This window comes from Phyllosticta citribraziliensis (assembly GCF_038025025.1).
Source record: "Phyllosticta citribraziliensis strain CPC 17464 chromosome Unknown J3D65scaffold_3, whole genome shotgun sequence".
Lineage (NCBI taxonomy): Eukaryota > Fungi > Ascomycota > Dothideomycetes > Botryosphaeriales > Phyllostictaceae > Phyllosticta > Phyllosticta citribraziliensis.
Window position 1 is genome coordinate 1,490,047 of NW_027117340.1, and position 18,369 is coordinate 1,508,415.

Sequence of the window (18,369 nt, forward strand, 5' to 3'; positions counted from 1 at the left end):
TAATATGGCTTGTTGAAGATAGCCGGTCTTGGAGCTTGGCTCGCAGACCTGGCCATGCTGGTTGTCCCGGAGCAATATAAACAATGTTCCCTAGACGCCGTCTTTTTGTCAAGCGACGGTGCCTCTCTAGGGTGGTTTGTTCTAGACGTGCCAAGTCCTTGTGCTGCATGTCGTATTTTCTCTTTCCCATCAGTCTTTCCCATTGTCTCGTCAGTCTCCTAGAATGATTCAAGACCAGACATCAAACACCTTGTCCTGGAGCCCTGACAGAACGCTCCCGAGTCTAGTACTTTCTTCGTCTCTATCTTCACAAAGCACTTCGGGGCCATCGTCGACCAGAAGCAGGCAAGCTCGCAGAGACTCGAGGCCGCAATTGCAAGCCTCGTCGTCTAGTCCCACGCCTTCGACGCCTCCAACGACGTATCCGCCATCAAGCGATGCTTCGAGCTCTACAGACTCGTTCAAGACGGCCGATTCGCTACCATCACCAGCCGCTCCATCTCCTGCCTCGACTACCATATCACATGCATCTACATCTCCTGAATCCCAATCGCCCTCGCAGGCCGACCCACCTTCCGGGAGAAACAACCTCCTAGGTTCAAGCTTAAATCTCAACAAACCCCTTCCCATCCTCCCGCCACCCTCACGGCCACCATCCAGTTACGGCTACGGACCTTTTGTAGCAGAAACAGCACCGCCGCCGCCAGCCTACACACCCTTTGATCCTCACGCCCTCCTCTTTCACATATCCTTCCCCTATATCTACGCCAGCAGCAATGACGCCTCGTCGGCACCAACTCCTCGCTACCAAGTCTCCCTCTCGCACACTCGAGCCGGCCGGCCGCACCAACTGGCGCTGCGACGGCTGACAAGAAGCGAGAGCAGGCGCGTCGCGTTTGCCAGTGACGGCAGCAGCACCTCTCCAACCGCTTCGACGTCAGCGCTGGTTCCGTTCGACAACGACCTGACGCTGTACACGGCGACGTACTACTCACCGCGCGCCGCAGTGCCCGAGATACGTGGGTGCAAAGCGTCGACTGTGGCGGGACGACTCGTGCCGAGCCCCGCGTCCCCTTTTGCCTTGGCAGCGGGACGCAGCTGGAAGGGCAGAGGGGCGAGCTGGGAGCTGTGTCGGTTGACGCGAGAGAAGACGGACGGTGGCGGGGAAAGAGATGGTCGGTGGGAGTTTCGAGAAAAAGAGGCATGGAGGCGCGATGTCGTGTTTGCGGCAACGGAAAGGATGGAGAAGGAGAAGAAGAAGGGGGTGTCAGGGGGAGGTCGTGAGCAAGAGGAAGAATACCGCCGAGTCAGGCGTAAAGGAAGTCTGGGGATGAGTTTGCGGCGGGGATTGGGGATGGCGACCGCTCCAGCGACTACGACAACGATGAGAATTGCCGCCGCCGGGGAGCAGCATTGCCGCTACGACAGCAATGAAGATGCGATCGAGGACGCCGAAGAGCCCTCGCAGACGCGCCGCCATCACCACGGCATCTTCGAATGGCGCGCGGGCACCGTATCGCTCTCCTCGCCATCTCCTCCATCCCCATCCCAGTCTTCAACCATGGCCACGACCCCCGTAGCACCCAGCCAACTGGTCGCCACCTCTGGAGCCATCACCACTACGAAGACGATCCCGATCAACTTCCCCGTGCATGCGGCAACGGCGCCGCCCGCTACCTCAGCCAACGAGCCACGAAGCGCCGGGATCGACGCTGATGTGGAAGCGCAGGGTAGCAGCAGGAGGAGGGCGGGTACGACAAGCACCGCGACGATGACCGGGACCAGGATGGGGATGGGCATGATGAGGCGCCGGCCTAGCAGCACGGCCCTAGCCCTCCGCCGCGTTGCGAGTCGCGTCAGTCTGCGGACAACAGACAACATCGTTGACGACACTGCCACAGACCCAGACGCTCCTTCTTCAACGCCATTTATGAAAAGGGAGAGAGAAAGGGGCCGACAGCGGAAGATGCACCAGACGTCGACGAGGCGTTGGTTGCGTCTCGAGCGGCCATTGGAGCGGCGGGCGCTGGATGCGCTGGTTATGGCGTGGGTTGTCAGTGCGTGGATGGATATGGATGGGCAAGGCCCGGGGTTGGGAGAGGACGGGAGCGATTGAGTGTGATTGAGAGACTGATGGATAAAGGGAAAGCAGGCGGACTGCTTGCATGGATATGATACCCGGTTGTTGTTTGTCAGTCATATGGCCATTCACTCACGTAGGTATGAAAATGGTACCACTTTGGCGCTAACCGGCGTCGTGTCTGCAAACGCAGGACAAATTTGCGGTTTGGACAATGCTCAAAACTTTTCGATCTCCACCATGGTACTGTAGCATTCCATGCTTTTTCAACCCGACCGGAAAGAACAGGGAATGATGCAGCCCAAAATAACGAAACCATACAGGGGTATCACAATGCGCCAGAGCTCCTCCCACGTTATACCTCGATCATTCCTTGCGCTGTTCCAGCCCACAGACTCAAAGCTCCAGCAGATTGACGGTGGTAGAACGGGTTGGAGGACGCTGGAAGATGTCGTCCTGGGTGATGGGCCGATCTCCATTATTAATGACGACTGCTTCGCGCCTCACACGCCGCCGGGCAACCTCCTCGGACCTGTCGCGGCGCCGGCGAGCCGACACGGTCAGGTTGCGCGTAATTCGCGCGTGCTGGTCCAACAGAGCGCCATCCCAATTGTCATTGTCTTCGTCGTCATCTTCATCGTCGTCGAGCTCCTCGGGCGCGGGCGCGTTGCGGGGCAGCAACGGAAACGTGAGCTGGACCGACGTCGAATCGTCCGCTTCCGCGGCGGCGTCGCGGTCGCGGTCCTCAACAAAGGGATAGCGCGACGAGGGCTGCATTTCCCAGCGGCCGTGCTCGTCTGGCTCGGATGGCAGCACCTCCCACAGCTGGCGCGCCTGGTGCACGGCTTCTTGGTGGCGGACGTGCTGGCGCTGGCCGCGGGCGTCCCACTCTTCGAGGTCGACGCCGTGGGTTTCGCGGATCATGGTTATGGCGAGCTCGGCGGCGCGCTGGTGCGGCGTGCCCGGTGGCTGGCGGGCGTCGTTGAGGAGGGCGCGGATGTTGGCCGTGTCGCTGAGGAAGCGGTTCGTGAGGATGACGATGGCGGCTTTGCGGACTTCGAGGTTTTGATGTGTTGTGGCTAGCATTCCAAGTGAGGAGAGGGGAATATCTAGTAGGGGCTATGTCAGCGGACTGGTAGGGTATTGGTGGTCCGGTGTGTTGATACCTTCTTCTGTGCCTTGCGAAACAGCGTGAGGCGGGTCAGGATCTTCTGCGACCTCGGTGTCGCGGTAAATGGTGTGCAGCCCAAAACTGACGCCCCGCACGACAAGTGCGATGCCCACGCCCAGGCCGAGCATCAGCATGGCGTCGGCCATGCGAGGGCTGAGAGAGGACATGTTGGGGTGTTGAAAAAGCGAGCCTTGGTCCAGGCGGCGCGGTTTGGGATCATGACGTTTAAGCAGTGGTCTGTGCGGAATAGGGCTGAGCAAGGATTGGCGCGGGGCTCGCGGGGACCTATTCCTTGCGCTCCATCCGATGTTGGACAGCAGCCCTGGAACTAGGCAGTTTTGCATTTGCACGATGATTGGTCGTAAGTCTATATCTCTCTCAGTTCAGTCCTGCTCAAAATTCCTCACATGCACAGGAAGAACACGACGATAACGACATCGAAGCGCTACAGGGATGTGGACAAGTCATGCCAGGTCAGATCATGAGCGACACGTCGAATGCCTATTCAGGAGGAGGATGGACCCTTGTGTATCATGGCACAATCAGAGTATCCCGCTGCATTTGCCATGTTGTTCTAGATGGAGGCTGGAGGTTTTTATCAAACCAAAAAACCACTACAAAGGACGCGCAATTCGACGCAGGGACGAAATACCCATGTAGCGGTACGTACCCCCAAATATAGCGGCCGTTGATGATGAGCGACTCGACACTGGTCTTGCGCTCGGTTCATCGGATGGCACAACAGATGGTCAGGTACAGACGGCGGATGCAGCCCAACGGATCAAATTAGGTTTCCTAGTACGAGGGCTAGTTCCTGGATCCAGAGGCGGGGAGGGCGTCAAGGCGAAGGATGCCGTGGGTCGGCCTCAGCAATCTGTCGGACTTTAGACTGACGCCTCAAACGATTGTGGCCAGGAGTCGAGGTTGGAAAAGTGTTGAATGACAGAGGAATGCCGCGCTCGGGCGGAACATGTTACAGCGGGCTTGTCGACGGCGATGGGAAATGAATCTCTCCCTTCCTGCCCCTTGGCCTGAGCGTGTGGCACGTCGCTCGGCGGCTTGTGTAGTGAGGTGTATTCGTGGCAATCCAACCCTTGGGTTAGGTCGGTCGTCGGCTTTGACATATGTATGGATGGGTCGGTTGGCTGGTTGGTTGGTTTAGCCGGATGATTGCGTGAGCAGACCGACGAAACCTCCGGAATCGCCAAAACTAAATCCTGGCCGCTGCCCTATCGATACCCCGAACCATCAACATTCGCCTTTCGCCCACGGTTCCCGCCCCAACATCACACTCATCATCTGCTCATGAGTGTGCCTTGAGCTCTCCCCTCTGCGACCCGTCTTAAATAAACCACGTCTTCGCCACTGCGCCTCTCTGCCGTACCGACTCTTTGCGCCATCGCCTTCGCCCTCGCTGCGTGCGCGCGACAGCCATGGGCCTCTCCAAGACGAACAGGATTTTGATCCTGCTCGCCATTGACTCGGCCTTCTTTCTGCTTGAGCTGATCGTCGGTACGTTTGGTCTTTGGCCCCTCGACAGCAGCGACTGACCCTCTACAGGCTATGCTGTGCACTCGCTGGCGCTGGTGGCGGATGCTTTTCACATGGTCGGTTACACCGAGACGTTGCGCCGCCGTGACATCACACTAATTCTGCGCAGCTCAACGATGTCCTCTCTTTGTGCGTAGGACTATGGGCCGTCCGGGTCGCAAACTCCAAGACAAGGTCTCGCATGTATACTTACGGCGTAAGAAGTTTGTGTGCCTCGTAACCGCCGTCGGCTAACTGTGCCCCAGTTCCAACGCGCCGAAACCTTGGGAGCCCTCGTCAACGGCGTTTTCCTCGTCGCCCTCTGCCTTTCGATCTTCCTCGAAGCCATTCAGCGATTCGTCGAGCCCCAGGAGGTTTCCAACCCCAAGCTCATCCTCATCGTCGGTTCCTTTGGTCTCGCCTCCAACATTATCGGTCTCTTCCTGTTCCACGACCATGGTCACAGCCATGGCGGCCACAGCCACGGAGGACATGCCCATTCACATAGTCACGACGAGCTCAGCGCGGCCGAGGAAGGACATGGACACACACACGATCCCGTCACCGACGAGAGCGGCAACGTCGCGGACGTTCTTCCTCAAAACAAGATTGGCAACTGGCCTCAGAGCAAGAACATGAAGAGGAATTCTGCTGAAGTTGAGGATGGTTCCTCGTCCACAAGCCACCAGTATCGCCGCCACAGTCGCTCAAGGTCCAGGGTGGACGACTTCCCCATCCATCCCGCTTTGTTCCGCAACGAGATCATCAATGCTGCGCGCAGGGATGACAGTGATTCTGAGGATGCTGTCGACGAGGACGGCAACCCCAGCGAGAATTCGCCGCTGTTGAACAAAGACCCCAAGCGTCACAGTCGCCATTCCCACCGCCGCTCTCAGGACGTGCACGCTAGCCACAACCACGCAAAGCCCAAGGATTCGGGCTCTGGTGGACATGGCCACTCTCATGAAGATCTCAACATGAAGGGCGTCTTTCTCCACGTCTTGGGCGATGCGCTTGGAAACGTCGGCGTCATTGCATCTGCGCTCATCATTTGGTTGACCCCATTCTCATGGCGCTTCTACTCGGATCCAGCCATCTCGCTCATCATCACCGTCATCATCTTGTGCTCTGCGATCCCTCTCTGCAAGGCTGCGTCGCGCATTCTGCTCCAAGCTGCTCCTTCGTCCATCAATGTTGAAGATATCCAGGATGACATTGTTCAGCTCCCCGGCATCATCAGCTGTCACCACTTGCACGTCTGGCAGCTCAGCGACACCAAGCTCGTCGCTTCTCTCCACGTCCAGGTCGAATTCGACTTCAAGGGCCAGGGATCTGCACGCTACATGGAACTGGCTCGTGCCATTAGGAAGTGTCTCCACGAGTATGGCATCCACAGCTCTACCATCCAGCCCGAGTTCTGTCTCAACGAAGAGCACGACCACATTGGCCGCGACGGATCCGGCGACGACAGCTCCTGCGACGGCGACCGCAATGGCCATGCCAAGTCAGCTCCCATCACCAAGCAGACCAGCGCCACGGGTAGTCTCCGCGGCGGCCAGGGCAGTAAGGATGATCCAGAGGCCTGCTGTCTGCTGGACTGTGGGGATGCCTGCGGCGACGGCAAACAATGCTGCCCTCCCAAGACGCCACCAGCAGAGGGATCTCAAGACTCGTGCACCACACAGAATGGCAATGGACACAGTGCCAATGGCCACAGGCACTAAATTTTCAAATCCGCTGTCCAGGACCGCAATCAATCAAAAAAGAATTTCCTTTGCGGTTAGCTGCGCTGTCGATTGCGAAGATTCCTGTACCATCACACATCACCCAAACGAAAAAATACCTGCCCGGCTACCGCGGCAGCATCGCCGCACCGGAGCCCCCCGAACATGACCACTAGGCCTACTGCCTACCCTTTTCCTATCGGCGTTGTCTTTAAACGGATGCTTTCCAATATGCTCGTCTTGGGCCCCGCGCCCCATTTCCTATCTCTCTTTTCTTTTCTTTTGCTCTGTGGAACGGTAATAATGCTGCTTCTAGACACCCAGGCCTTTTCCTAGTCCCTCTTTAGTATCCCTGTGCTTCACAGCCGTTGACTGTGCTGCCACTCAGTACATGTCACTGCAGAAACAGTAGTGCATCCCACACTCCCTTTTGATCCGTTATTGTACTATACCGGATTGTATTGCACGTATGCATGTACGTATGTACGCATGTATGCGTCACACACACACACACTCTCTCTCTCTCTCTTTTCTTTCTCTCTCTCTCTCTCTGCCTTTTGTCTGCCTTACTTAATTGTCCCAGCTCCTATTCCCCAAAGCACCTTTTAAACCTTGTTATACTCCCCCTTTTCCTCTCTTGTTGTACTGTTTCCGTACACGGTGTGTCTCTACAGTCGATGATGATGTTGTTGTTGCGCGAGCAGTGGCAGTAGCAGCGAGAGAAGCGAGAGGCGAGGCGGCGGAAGTGGACCGAGAAAAAGCGCAAATTATATGAGTTGAGTAGCTGTGGGCGTTGTTGGCGATGGTGCGTATGGATGAAGCAACGAGTTGAAATCGAGTCGATCTGAATTGAATTGAATTGAAGTCCAGCATGTATGCCTGCCTGCCTGCCTGTCTATCTACCTGCACCTTGTTCTGTCGCCAACTGTGTCGCTTTCCCCATCAAAAGGTCTTGGAAATACTGGTTGCCAGGTAGAGAAACGAGTCTAGCCGCGAAAGACTTCTCGCCCAATCCTTGCTTTCATCAAGGCCCAAAGCTGGGCGACAATGGTTGTGACACAGAATTTTGAGTCTCCAAGCTCCCACACTGAGTGGCCCAGCTCGTGATTTTCTCCTTGGGAATGCTCTCAACAGCGAAGTATTCACGCAATGCTCGGTTGCATCTCTCAATTCTTGATTACCAATTTACCATCTCACTCGTCCCTGCTAATCACATCGAGTGCCGTCTAAGCCCAAATACCGACCTTACCTGCCTGACTGCCTCTGCGTACATGCTAATAACTCAACCCTCCCCCTTTGCAGCCTTGTCGACCAGAGCCGAGCTGGTATTTGCCTGCCTGTCTGTCTACCAGCGTAGCAGCAGCGCCTTGGGGCAGCCAACCAGCCAAGCAAACAAGCAAACACCCGCCCTCCATCGACCATCGATCAGACCACCTTCCTCACGACCCAGTGCCGCGCACGCGTGCCACGGCACGACATGGTAGCCTCGCTCTCGCTCGCTATCGCAGAAAAGAGGAAGCGAAGAAGAACAAAAGAGGAAAAGCTGACAGAACCAAAGATCAAAAGACGGGAAAACTCTTCCGTGCCTACTATCCATTTCCCCTTCCCCTATGCTCGAATCGCGCACCGTAATTTCACACGACTGCTCCAAACCTACCAATCATTGTCATCTCCATCCGCACCCTTGCGCATCGCCGCCTGTCTCGCCCTCAACGCCTCAGCCAAACCGCCCGCCATGCTGCCTCCACCACCACTACCAGCACTCACGCCGCTATCCCTCGGCTGCGCAGGCGCAGGGGGAGGCGCCGGTTTGCCCTTTGCGGCGGGCCGCTTGGCCGGGGGAGCGGGAGGAACGGGTTTGCCTTTTGCTTTTGCGGCAGCGGCGGAAGCGGTGCCGTTGGCCGCGTTGCCGTTGGTTGGGGTCGGCACAGCGCGCGCGGGTGCAGCGGGCGGAGGGGGCGGCGGCGCCGGTCTGGCCGCGGATACGTGCTCTTCGAGGTAGGCCGACGGCGCCCAGCCTTGAGCGCTGTTGTCGAGGCGTTTGGCCAGCCACCAGCCTGTTTGATTGACAAGTTAGTTTCTTTCTTCCTGTCTTTTGCGGGGAGGTTAGGACACCGTTTGGGAGACCAGACTTACCATTGTTCTCTTTTTGTAGCACCAGCACAACTTCGTCCTTTGAGACGCTGAGTTCGCCGCTGGTCTGGCCGTTGAAGTCGTATAGCGCCTTGTACGTGGGTTCTTTTGGCGCGGAGGGTGGAGCAGGGGGCGGCGGAGGAGGCGGCGGGGCCCTTGACGCCGAAGAGTCTGGACGTGCTGCCGGGGCGGCACCATTGGAAAGAGCTGCGACGGGTTGGGGTTGAGGGACGGGCCGCCTGGAAGCTGCGGCTGCTGCAGCTGGTGCTGGTGCTGGAGCAGGAGTCGGCTTGGGACGATTGGCCAGCTTCGAGGGACCGCCGCCAGGACCACCGGGGCGCAGTAGTTTGCCCTTTGTAATGGGCTTGGCTGCTATTTGCTTGCCCTTTGGCGTGGGCTTCGAGACTGAGTTGGGGGCTTCGCCAGGGCTGGTGTGGATCGTGCTGCTCTTGTAAACGTCCAGGTAGTACGGAACCTGAGGATCCTTTTGCGTCTTGACCGAAACGATCTTGCCAGGCTTTTTGTTGTAGTCAACCGTGGGGCCAATTTTGAGATCAAAAGTGCCGCGGGTCGCGTTTTTCAGATGTGTGAAAAATTCCGTCTTGAAGTAGCAGTGAAGTAGAGGGTCGGGTTCTTGAGGAGAACCGACACCCAGCGAGAACCAGTCATCCTTCAAGTTGGAACAGCTGACAAATTTGATAGCCCCGAGACCTATCGTACGATCAGCGACGATCTGGACCTGCTTGTTGATCATGGCCTGCTTGATGAGGTAGACGCTGTTCCTAGTCAACACCAAGGACCGCGGCTCAGGTTTACTCGAGCGCCCGAGCTTCGAAATCAGGACCTCAGCCCTGCAAGAGAACAAGACATCTCCGTTCTTGATTCCGACGCTGTTGGCAATGTACGCTCCAGGCCCACTGTCGCTGTTCATGTAGAGATAGTCGCCCAGGAATCGGCGGTAGCCGACCAAGCTATAACGCCGCCTCTCCTTGCGGCCGCCGAGGATTTGGTGACCCTGGTCTCGCCACTCGATGAACTCTTTGCCGCCGGTAAGCTTCCTCCAGAAGCGCTGGATACGAATGGCACATTCGGTTCGGTAGCGGAGGTAGTTGCGCCATGCTCGTTGGATCCTGATGGCCATGTTGTGCCAATAGCGATCGCGCATCGTCTCCAACGCAAAGAGAGTCTCGGGGGTCTTGATAAAGACCTTTGTGACTCCCATCTGCCACTCCTCGGGAGGAATGTTGGTGTCTTTCAAAATTTGTCGAGCTCCAGTCTGATAGTCGCCCGTCCATGTGTATTCACCGGCATAAGACAGCCTGGGAGATAGCAGGAAGAAACGCTCAACAAACTTTTCAAACGTTTGACGCGAAGCAAAACCAGCCCGACGAATTCGGACGTTTTCTTGAAGACCGAGGTACTTGATTTGATGGAGAACGTTTCCAACATTGTATTCAGAAGGAGACTTGTTTTCATTCGGCTTGATCGTGCGAATGTACGATGGCGATGCTTTCATTAGTGTAGCGACAAGGTCATTGGCAGAGGCCTTGATCTTGTCACCAGCCGTAGGCGGCCGGCGCTTGTTGTCCTGGTCGACTTGGTGCGGGAAAATAGTGTGGAGGAACTGGTTCTGACTGACCGCCACCAGGTTCAACAGATCCTTGAGCAGCTGATCCTTGTTCTTGTCCGTCATGCCCTGGACGGCGTATTCGACGTCTCCGGCATAGTGCTTGACGATAAACTGCCCCTGGCGAGCCTGGAAATTGGGATTCGACGCGAGGGCATTTAGACGCTGGACAAAAGTATTGTCGGCTGCGGTAGGGTCTGCGTGGGCTGTGGCGCAAGCATCGTTGAGAGCGGCAAAGACACCAGGGGGCCTCTTTTCTTCAATCAATTCACAGACAACCTTGTTATCAAAGTACTTGATAGGTGTCCACTGAATCTGCTCCCTGGCGTATTCCTCTTGTTCCGTCTTCAACGTCAACTGAATGAAAATCTGCTGCAGCTTTTCATTCACATAGTTGATGCACAGCTGCTCAAAGCTGTTGCGCTCAAAGATTTCAAATCCGTAAATGTCCAGAATACCAACAGACTGGGCGTGTCCACCACGAGCCTTGAGCGACTGGTTCACTCTCAAGACAATCCAGTCGAACATGTTGTAGTAAATGGCCTTGGCGAGTGCATCCCGGACCGCGCTAGCCTGCGCTCTGTTTAGCGGGACGTCATACACCGAGCCTCGCCGACCACCCCTGCTAGTTTCCATCACTCTTTCTGTCAAAGCCTTGTTGACATGGGCCGACTCGACTTCCAGGAGATAGGCGACGAAATCGACGACGGATTGGTCCGATATCGCCGCGTTGCCCTCGTCGTTTTCGATGAAGGTAATGTTGCCGAGCCATAGCACGGCCGACAGCATGCGAAAAAGGTTATCTTGCTCGTCTTGCGTCATACCGACAGTGCGCATCGCACTGAGCACTTCTTGGAAATCCCCGAGGTCGTCGATGCCATCGACATCGTAACATTGCGATTTGCTTGTGTAGGTGTATGATTGCGGAGGCTGTACGCCAAACAGCTCGCGATAGTTTTGCGGCGCCGACTTGGTGAACTGATAGAAGATGTGGAAGTTGCGCTCGTTCTTAATCTGGCCTACAACTCTTGACTTCTCCAGCAGGTAGTTGTTGATGGTGGCACCAACGGGTTCTCCTTGCGGGTTGAACTGGATTTCGAGATATTTGCCGAAGCGCGACGAGTTGTTGTTCCTCAGCGTCTTTGCATTTCCGAATGATTCGAGGAGCGGGTTGGTCGCCAGAACCATGTCCTTAGTCTCTTGGATCGACGAGTTGGAGCCCCCCGATACGTTTGCAATGTACTGCATTATGCGCTTCGCCGCCTCCGTCTTGCCTGCTCCCGACTCGCCGGAAATGATGATGCACTGGTTCTCCTTGTAGGCATTCATGTTGTAGTACGACGACTCGGCAATGGCAAAAACGTGCGGAGGCATCTAGAAAACACCGTCAGCGCCCAATGCGATTGAGACACGTCCATACTCACCTCCAATCTGTTTTTGCCCTTGTAGCTTTCCAGCACCTGCTCAGTGTAAATGCCCAAGTCACGGAAGGGATTGACCGAGACCAAGACATGACCAATATAGGTGTAGATTTCGGCATTTTCGAAGCGCTTCTTCAGGTTATCGTTGATGGCCTCGTTGGAGATTTTGCTGATGAGGGTGAGATCCGACACTCCCACCTCCTTCTTCTTGGTCGTTTCGAAGACGGCCTTCTTGGCGAAGCCGCCCTTTCCACCTCCGCCGCCTGCGGCGGATTGCTTGGAGGCGCCGGCGTCCTTCTTGCGCCCTGCGCGCTTGGTGACAGCCTTGGAAAGTTAGTACGGATTGCGGACAGGTGGTCGTTGGGCGGGGGCCTGGCGGTCGAGGTAATTACCATGGTGGGTCCAAAATGCGCCCTGAAGCGCCGTCAAGTTCTGGTCAGGCAGACGGCAGCTGGGCGCGATGCGGTGTGGGTTGGACAGGCGGGAGCGGAATCCAGGCCTGTGCAGTCGGGAGGGAGGATGGAGAGGGTATCGCAGGAACGGACGGGTTGCAACGAGAGAGAGTCGAGGGTGATGGACCAAGGGTGATGTGGTTGGGTACGGAGGGCCAAATGAATGGGGACGAGCGGACGTCACAGCGTAGGTAGGGCAGCGCGGGCGTGAGTGGGTCCTGCGACTGGAAGCAAAGGTGAGGTGTGGCGGCGTGGCGGTGCATGGATTACGCGCAATCACTCCCAAGCCCCAGCCCCAGCCCAACTCTCACGCTTCACTGCATTTTGACGACGACTTGGCATACAAATACTGCTGCTGCCTTTGGTTACAGTAGTTCCTAGGTATCCGCCATCCGAAACGTCCCCTCCCCGCCTGTACAGCTTCCTGCTCCGCCCACGGTCTCCAAAACGCCGCATTGAATGCCTCGGTGCTGCTGCCCAAGTCCCGAACTCCTCCGCTAAATGAGCGCAATAATCGACGCCAAAGAAAAAAAGCCGAGAAAAGACCAACGTCATCTCCAATCCCGATGCCTAGACACCCCGAGGATAATCGCCCCCACTGCGCCCAACCGTGATCCAATCCTGCTTCTTGCCGTCGTCGAGTTGCGGCCCGTTCCACTGGAGCCGATCCGACGACCGTCCAAGCCCGCCTCCACATATCCAGGCATCAACCACCATGACTATGAAATCAAGCTTTTCCTTGAGGAGATTTGCTGACGCAAGCGCCTTGATCTCTGCTCCGTTGGCTCCCTGAGCATGCAAAAGAGTCCGCAAAAGACACGTCAAAACGTTGCGCTGCCTGATGTATTTGAAAGGAAGCTCTCCAAACTCCGAAAGGTGCTGCGTGGCCTCGAGCGAGAGGCACGTAAAGTTGCAGAAACAACCGTCTGCTGAAAGTACCAGCTTGGTGTGGTCTGGAAAGTTGAACTGCATGACCGTCAGCACCGCTTCAAAAACGTCACTGTCGCCAGAATACGAACCTGAAAGGAGCCGTCCGCAAATCCCCAAATCCCCACACTGCCCAGCCGTTGGTAAAACCTAACAAACATGGGCATTTCTTGCTCATCCTGCTCCGTATCGTTGCCGACATACTGCTGGCAGAGGTATTTGCCAAATTTGGCCCACAGGATGCCACAGGTCCGTCTCCGTTCTCGCGAGAGCTCCGTCGTGTGAATCCCGTCGTCACCACAATCTGTGAGGTACGTCATGGGAACTTTGTCCACCGAGCTCGGATCTTTGGAAAGGGATTGCAAATGTTGGAACCCTTTGCGGACGATTACATGCGTGACCGGATCACGAGAAGTCGCACTGAGTAGGCAACCGACGTTCCCATCCTCGAGGACGTAACCGACGCCGTGTTTTCTCGAGTAATCGACCCATTTAGCAACAAACGGAAGTTTGTATGCGCTATTCGGTTTCCTACCAGGAGTAGACCTGCCGGCAAGGGCCCGGGCAATGTTGTCGCGGAATGTGGAAACGCGCTCCAGAACCGACGTTGGGTCGCTGCAAGGCACTTCTGAGGACGCAGAAGACCGGGGCGCTGAAGATTTCGGTGCTGAACGTGTTGGGATAGGCTCTAGAGAGTCGATTCTCTCTGTTCCTTTTCTCTTGGATGGAGGAACGGCCTTTGAAATGGGTTCCAAATCTTCCACTTCTTCCTCCGACGGAGACCTGGCAGCTCTCCTTCCTATCACAGGTCCTGTTAAGGCAGGATTGGGCTTGACTTCTTTGGACGGCCGCGGGGGCCGTTGTGCACTTACAGTCCGTACCGCCGCCTGGGTACTCCTGGTCCGCTTGGGTCTTTCCAAAGCCTCACCCGTCTGGAGCGGTTGCGGCGCAACATTCTCTTTGTACAGACCCAGCCTGTTGCCTCTGGTGGGTGGCTTGTTGAGCGCCGACTGTTTCCTGTCGTTCGCATTGATCTCGGCAAGATATGCTGCATCCTCTTGCGACGATTCCCGCTCCTCTGCGATTTGGCTCAAGCCTCCGCCAGTGGCATCTTCCCAGTCGTTACGGTCCGGATACGGTACGTAGACCACGTCCGATGGTATCGGCACCACGGGCTGACGACCCAACGCGAGCTCCTTTTCGCAATCTTTGACGACCGAGCGAATTCTTTTTCCGCCAAGAAGTGGAAATATTTTTCCAGGGGCGTATTCACCAACTCCCGACTCTTTGCATATCTTGAACCACTCGTCCGTATATCCCCTGGACCTCGTCGACGCTGACAGCGATCTGATGGGGAATTTCGGCGCACCACTCTTGTATTTGGCGTCCAGTCTTGGCGGCATGTATCCAAGCTTGAAGAAGTCGTGACTGACAATCAGATCAGGGCTTGGGCGGTCATCCTCGTGCACGAGCAGCGATCCTACGAGATCCTTGAGCTCTTCGCAAACGTCGCTCCCGATTGTTCCCTCTGGCCAGCTATATTCTCTGTTCTGGAGTTTTCGGTAGATGTCCTCTCGCTTAGGTGCGTGGAAGGGAGCCCTCCCAATGGCCAGAGTGTATGCGATGATGCCGATTGCCCAAAGATCCACCTTTTCGTTGTGGCCATTGCCCCCCTTGTCCAGGATTTCCGGGGCCAGATAATTCGGTGTCCCGCACATGGTTGTCCGCCTTGCCCCTAGATCGTTCTGAGACACAAGGACGGCTGCGAGACCAAAGTCGCCCACCTTGATGTTCATGTCGGAATCGAGGAACAGGTTGCCCGTCTTCAAGTCGCGATGGATAATGTTACGGTGATGCAGATACTTGACGGCGCCGCAAGTCTGGATCAGAAATCGCCGTATTTCGGGCATGGTGAAGAACTTGCGCTTCTTGAGCATGTCGGCGAGGGAGCCGTTTTCGCATATTTCGAGGACGACGTAGGTGCTGCTGTAATAGGAGAAGGCGCGGTAGAATTGGACAATGTTGGGATGCGACAATTTGGAGTGAATCTGGAGCTCCGTGACAAACTAATGACCGGCTGCGTTAATGACGCTGCATCTCAGCAAGCCTCCAATTGAGAGAGGTTTACCTTTTGCGCAAGCTTGGCGGGCTCCATTTTGGATTTGACGATTTTAAGGGCAACTATCCTGCCCGTGGAGCGGCCTTGGTCGAGCACAGTTGCGCGGTGGCATATGGCGAAGCCACCCTTGCCCAACTGTTCAGCGGTATCATACTCGTAGCGCTGGGGCTCCCGCACCCGCGAAGGCGGCGGATCAGCGTGGACAGACATTTGGTGATGGTGTTGTGGCGGAGAAGGGCGCGGGTAGCGGGACGAGACAGCATGAGAAAACAGAGCGGGTGGGTTGATCGCTGTAAACAACCGCCGCATAGCAACCGGGCCGCTCACCGCCCTCGGGCAGCTGCCACTCCGCAACGGACGGCAACGGAACTGCAACCCAAGTCGTGGCCGGTCCCCGGATCAAGTGAATGTTTGGATTGCTGAAGATGGGCGCTGTGGTATCGTCGTGTGCTAGCTTCTGCTGCTGATGGAGGAGGACTTGGATCCGTCGGCCAAAGTTTGCTCGCCCCCTTCTCGATGCGCCTTCTGCAAATCGTCGTCGCGTCGCGCCTGGCAGCAGGAGAGACCGGCTACCTCAAATGCTGCATCGGCGCTTTGGCACGGCACCCACGGCAGTAATGCAGGCCCGAGCACGCTCCGTCAGACCCAGACCCGGACCCGCAACCACGAGCTCCCACCATGGCGCAGCGTCAGCGACAGGCTTCAAGGCAAGGACCGACTGTCTTGACTCAATCGCCTAGAACCCTGTCTGACGACTTCATGGCCTGCTAGAACCATTCTTCAACATCCAACCCCGGCGTGCACCGAGTCCCTCCACCAGCCTCAGCAGCCATGTCGCTGAGCCTCAAGATTGGCTCGCTGTTTATAAGGACTCTGGCAAAACCGATTGCTGTCAGTGATGTCATCCTGGTAAAGCTTGCATTGTAGCTAACCCATTGCCCCAGAACACCATCAAGCGCAATGCCCGCGACCACGAAGCCTTTCGCCGACGATGTGTCCAGCTCGCTCAAGGCTTGCACCGGCTAGACGTGCGGTGGCGCGTCGGCCTGCTCCAAGACCCGGTCGTCATCGAGAAGCAAATACAACGGGAACTCAAGGAAGCCGAAGCCAAACGCCGCGCTGCCCAAGGCCCAACTGTCAAGACCGAAGCGGAGGCCAAGGCGGACGAGGAAGCACTCAAAAAGACAAAAGAGCAGCTCATGAAGGAAAAGTCTTCGAGGCCCGTCAAGGTGCGGCCGCTGTCGGAAGCCAAGGCTATTGACATGGGGGCCACCTTCATATCCGAGACGTTCATGTTCTTGGTTGCCGGTGCCGTCATAGTATTTGAACAGTGGAGATCGAGGAAGAAGGCGAGCGGCCGTCGGGATGAGGTAGACGACAAGCTTGAGGAGCTCCAGAGCAAGAACCAGGAGCTAAAGGACGAAATCCTCGCGCTGAAGACTCAGATTGCCTCCGTACTTCCTTCAAACAGCGCCAGGGAAAACAAGGGACCGGCCGTCGAATCGAAATCGCGGCCAGCCAAGACAGAAGAACAGCCTGCAGCTTCTGATGCCTCTGAGAGTAAAACCCGCGCAGAAGCTAAGCCTGCAGACTCGAAAAATGCCGGATCTGCTCAAAAGCCATGACAACTCGATTTCTGGATACGCAATTGCACCGACCGACGTCCCTCTTCGCGTTCAACTATCTCCTCGATACCCGAATTGATCGCGCGACAACACGCGCTGTAGAAAACCTTTTAGAACTTGGGCGTTTGTTGGCAAAACTTGGATTTTCGTGTGTAATATCTGTCTTTGTATATTGGACCAAAGACTGGACATGGCTCTCAGAGCGTCTCATTTTGTGACAGAGCTCTTATCATGTAGAGAATCACTCAATCCGTGCCCTAAGCATCTGACACATGAAGCAGTGTAGGTTGACCCATGGAAGCCGCGTTGACGGTAGGCCACGTGCAGACACGAGAAGCATTTCCTAGAAGACAGCTTGTGACGAACCGTCAGGGCTGCAGATATCTTACCTTCGCCTGGCAGTTCACACTCTCCTTCTACATCCTCACTGCCCAAGTCAGAGAGCCACAATCCTAACTACTCAGAGCTTCACCCACAATCCACCATGTTCTGCAGCAGTCTTCGACGCCGTCCGTCAGCTGCCTCAGTCATCCCGGTTGTCACAGCTTCGACCGGCTGGCGTCTTCAGGGTACGTCAAAATGACGCTCATCAGCAGTCAGCTTGCTCACTCCAGCCAGAGAACGCACTTGAGACCCATGATCTTGCCGTTCCCTTGCCATCCCAACAAGGCCATCTCCTGGTCCTGCTCCTCTCGCCTCGATCGGTGAAAGCGGACCGCCTTCCATCCACACTCGAGCGAATCCATCGCTTTTCGACCTTGAACGGTGGCACTCATGCGGTCATTCTGTTCTTGCTGCACCCTGACGAGGCCCAACGTCAGAGCATCCAACTCACGACTGAAAGAATCACGGTCGTGCGTCCCGGCCCGTGCCACGGATCCCATGCTGCCATGGATGCCTACCACCGCCTGAAGGGAGCGTTGGACGACAGCTCGAGCTCGACCCCGCCAATCCTCCCAGTCCCAGCGATCTCAGGATTGGAGTCACTCTTGGGATCATATATGCGCCACCTCGAGAATCCGCAACCGACTCGTCCACCCAGTCGCCCTCTCAGCGAGGCAGCACTCGACATTCTCCCGCACTGCACCGCTGGCATCGGACCTCTCCCAGGAGACGCAGTCATTGCCTTGACAGACATGTTTCCTAGTCTGAAGGACATTGCCGCTGCAGCAACGGCAGACCCGAATGATCCTGCATGCCGGGAGGCCTGGGGAAAGATGGTGGAAGAGATGGGAGAAGAGAATGCGCAAAACACCATCGACTTTTGGCGCACCGAGTGGGTTGCCGAGTAGCATGCTGGCGAGGAAGTTTGATAATTTCTCAATTCCACGGACATTGGCACAGGGCCATGGTGGGAGTCGAAGCTATGAAGAATATGCGCAAGTCAACCGATGGAGGAACTGGTCAAGGCCATGATGGAAGTTCAGGTTGAAGTGGGAATTGAGGCTGTGGACAGGAGTCAAGGGGAGAGGTGCTGGACAGGGAAAACTGAGGGTAGCCAATGAGATGCGTGCAATTGAACGTGTGACGTGGGGGTTACGGCGTTTTGTTGGTGGTGCT

At 56.3% G+C, this 18,369-nt stretch overlaps 7 protein-coding genes across 7 annotated transcripts; 4 read left to right on the forward strand and 3 right to left on the reverse strand.

Annotated features, from left to right (window-relative positions):
* The first annotated feature begins 55 nt into the window (after positions 1–55).
* On the forward strand, positions 56–2,296 carry J3D65DRAFT_260645 (uncharacterized protein). The gene has a single exon (XM_066794871.1). It carries the CDS (start codon positions 224–226, stop codon positions 2,114–2,116), a length of 1,893 nt encoding a protein of 630 aa, XP_066657855.1. The 5' UTR covers positions 56–223; the 3' UTR covers positions 2,117–2,296.
* J3D65DRAFT_616929 (uncharacterized protein) lies at positions 2,192–3,436 on the reverse strand. The gene is made up of 2 exons (XM_066799497.1): positions 3,247–3,436; positions 2,192–3,189 (listed from the first exon to the last, which is right to left on the reverse strand). Exons 1-2 carry the CDS (start codon positions 3,416–3,418, stop codon positions 2,477–2,479), a joined length of 885 nt encoding a protein of 294 aa, XP_066657856.1. The 5' UTR covers positions 3,419–3,436; the 3' UTR covers positions 2,192–2,476.
* A 1,113-nt stretch (positions 3,437–4,549) lies between these two features.
* On the forward strand, positions 4,550–6,742 carry J3D65DRAFT_260640 (zinc/cadmium resistance protein-like protein). Its single transcript, XM_066794870.1, has 4 exons — positions 4,550–4,763; positions 4,812–4,858; positions 4,912–4,998; positions 5,048–6,742. Exons 1-4 carry the CDS (start codon positions 4,685–4,687, stop codon positions 6,503–6,505), a joined length of 1,671 nt encoding a protein of 556 aa, XP_066657857.1. The 5' UTR covers positions 4,550–4,684; the 3' UTR covers positions 6,506–6,742.
* Positions 6,743–7,668: 926 nt separating this feature from the next.
* J3D65DRAFT_616934 (P-loop containing nucleoside triphosphate hydrolase protein) lies at positions 7,669–12,400 on the reverse strand. Its single transcript, XM_066799498.1, has 4 exons — positions 12,079–12,400; positions 11,690–12,010; positions 8,642–11,639; positions 7,669–8,562 (listed from the first exon to the last, which is right to left on the reverse strand). Exons 1-4 carry the CDS (start codon positions 12,079–12,081, stop codon positions 8,159–8,161), a joined length of 3,726 nt encoding a protein of 1,241 aa, XP_066657858.1. The 5' UTR covers positions 12,082–12,400; the 3' UTR covers positions 7,669–8,158.
* Positions 12,401–12,475: 75 nt separating this feature from the next.
* Positions 12,476–15,491, reverse strand: J3D65DRAFT_616937 (kinase-like domain-containing protein). Its single transcript, XM_066799499.1, has 3 exons — positions 15,194–15,491; positions 13,158–15,131; positions 12,476–13,104 (listed from the first exon to the last, which is right to left on the reverse strand). The coding sequence occupies exons 1-3, from the start codon at positions 15,392–15,394 to the stop codon at positions 12,709–12,711; spliced, it is 2,571 nt and encodes an 856-aa protein (XP_066657859.1). The 5' UTR covers positions 15,395–15,491; the 3' UTR covers positions 12,476–12,708.
* Positions 15,492–15,754: 263 nt separating this feature from the next.
* Positions 15,755–17,051, forward strand: J3D65DRAFT_260741 (optic atrophy 3 protein-domain-containing protein). The gene is made up of 2 exons (XM_066794873.1): positions 15,755–16,075; positions 16,129–17,051. The coding sequence occupies exons 1-2, from the start codon at positions 16,016–16,018 to the stop codon at positions 16,807–16,809; spliced, it is 741 nt and encodes a 246-aa protein (XP_066657860.1). The 5' UTR covers positions 15,755–16,015; the 3' UTR covers positions 16,810–17,051.
* Positions 17,052–17,067: 16 nt separating this feature from the next.
* Positions 17,068–18,322, forward strand: J3D65DRAFT_616944 (uncharacterized protein). Its single transcript, XM_066799500.1, has 2 exons — positions 17,068–17,378; positions 17,428–18,322. Exons 1-2 carry the CDS (start codon positions 17,294–17,296, stop codon positions 18,099–18,101), a joined length of 759 nt encoding a protein of 252 aa, XP_066657861.1. The 5' UTR covers positions 17,068–17,293; the 3' UTR covers positions 18,102–18,322.
* Positions 18,323–18,369: the final 47 nt, after the last annotated feature.

Excerpts from the sequence above, each read along its gene's own strand:
- J3D65DRAFT_260645 (XM_066794871.1), top strand. The coding sequence starts at position 224 with ATGATTCAAGACCAGACATCAAACACCTTGTCCTGGAGCCCTGACAGA.
- J3D65DRAFT_616929 (XM_066799497.1), bottom strand. The coding sequence starts at position 3,418 with ATGTCCTCTCTCAGCCCTCGCATGGCCGACGCCATGCTGATGCTCGGC. Across the intron at positions 3,190-3,246 it reads TTCGCAAGGCACAGAAGAAG|ATATTCCCCTCTCCTCACTT; the intron begins GTATCAACACAC and ends AGCCCCTACTAG.
- J3D65DRAFT_260640 (XM_066794870.1), top strand. The coding sequence starts at position 4,685 with ATGGGCCTCTCCAAGACGAACAGGATTTTGATCCTGCTCGCCATTGAC. Across the intron at positions 4,859-4,911 it reads TGGCGGATGCTTTTCACATG|CTCAACGATGTCCTCTCTTT; the intron begins GTCGGTTACACC and ends AATTCTGCGCAG. Across the intron at positions 4,999-5,047 it reads CTCGCATGTATACTTACGGC|TTCCAACGCGCCGAAACCTT; the intron begins GTAAGAAGTTTG and ends ACTGTGCCCCAG.
- J3D65DRAFT_616934 (XM_066799498.1), bottom strand. Across the intron at positions 11,640-11,689 it reads AGGGCAAAAACAGATTGGAG|ATGCCTCCGCACGTTTTTGC; the intron begins GTGAGTATGGAC and ends GGTGTTTTCTAG. Across the intron at positions 8,563-8,641 it reads GCTACAAAAAGAGAACAATG|GCTGGTGGCTGGCCAAACGC; the intron begins GTAAGTCTGGTC and ends TCAATCAAACAG.
- J3D65DRAFT_616937 (XM_066799499.1), bottom strand. The coding sequence starts at position 15,394 with ATGTCTGTCCACGCTGATCCGCCGCCTTCGCGGGTGCGGGAGCCCCAG. Across the intron at positions 15,132-15,193 it reads CCGCCAAGCTTGCGCAAAAG|TTTGTCACGGAGCTCCAGAT; the intron begins GTAAACCTCTCT and ends GCCGGTCATTAG. Across the intron at positions 13,105-13,157 it reads TTGCGGACGGCTCCTTTCAG|TTCAACTTTCCAGACCACAC; the intron begins GTTCGTATTCTG and ends ACGGTCATGCAG.
- J3D65DRAFT_260741 (XM_066794873.1), top strand. The coding sequence starts at position 16,016 with ATGTCGCTGAGCCTCAAGATTGGCTCGCTGTTTATAAGGACTCTGGCA. Across the intron at positions 16,076-16,128 it reads CTCTGGCAAAACCGATTGCT|AACACCATCAAGCGCAATGC; the intron begins GTCAGTGATGTC and ends CCATTGCCCCAG.
- J3D65DRAFT_616944 (XM_066799500.1), top strand. The coding sequence starts at position 17,294 with ATGTTCTGCAGCAGTCTTCGACGCCGTCCGTCAGCTGCCTCAGTCATC. Across the intron at positions 17,379-17,427 it reads GACCGGCTGGCGTCTTCAGG|AGAACGCACTTGAGACCCAT; the intron begins GTACGTCAAAAT and ends CACTCCAGCCAG.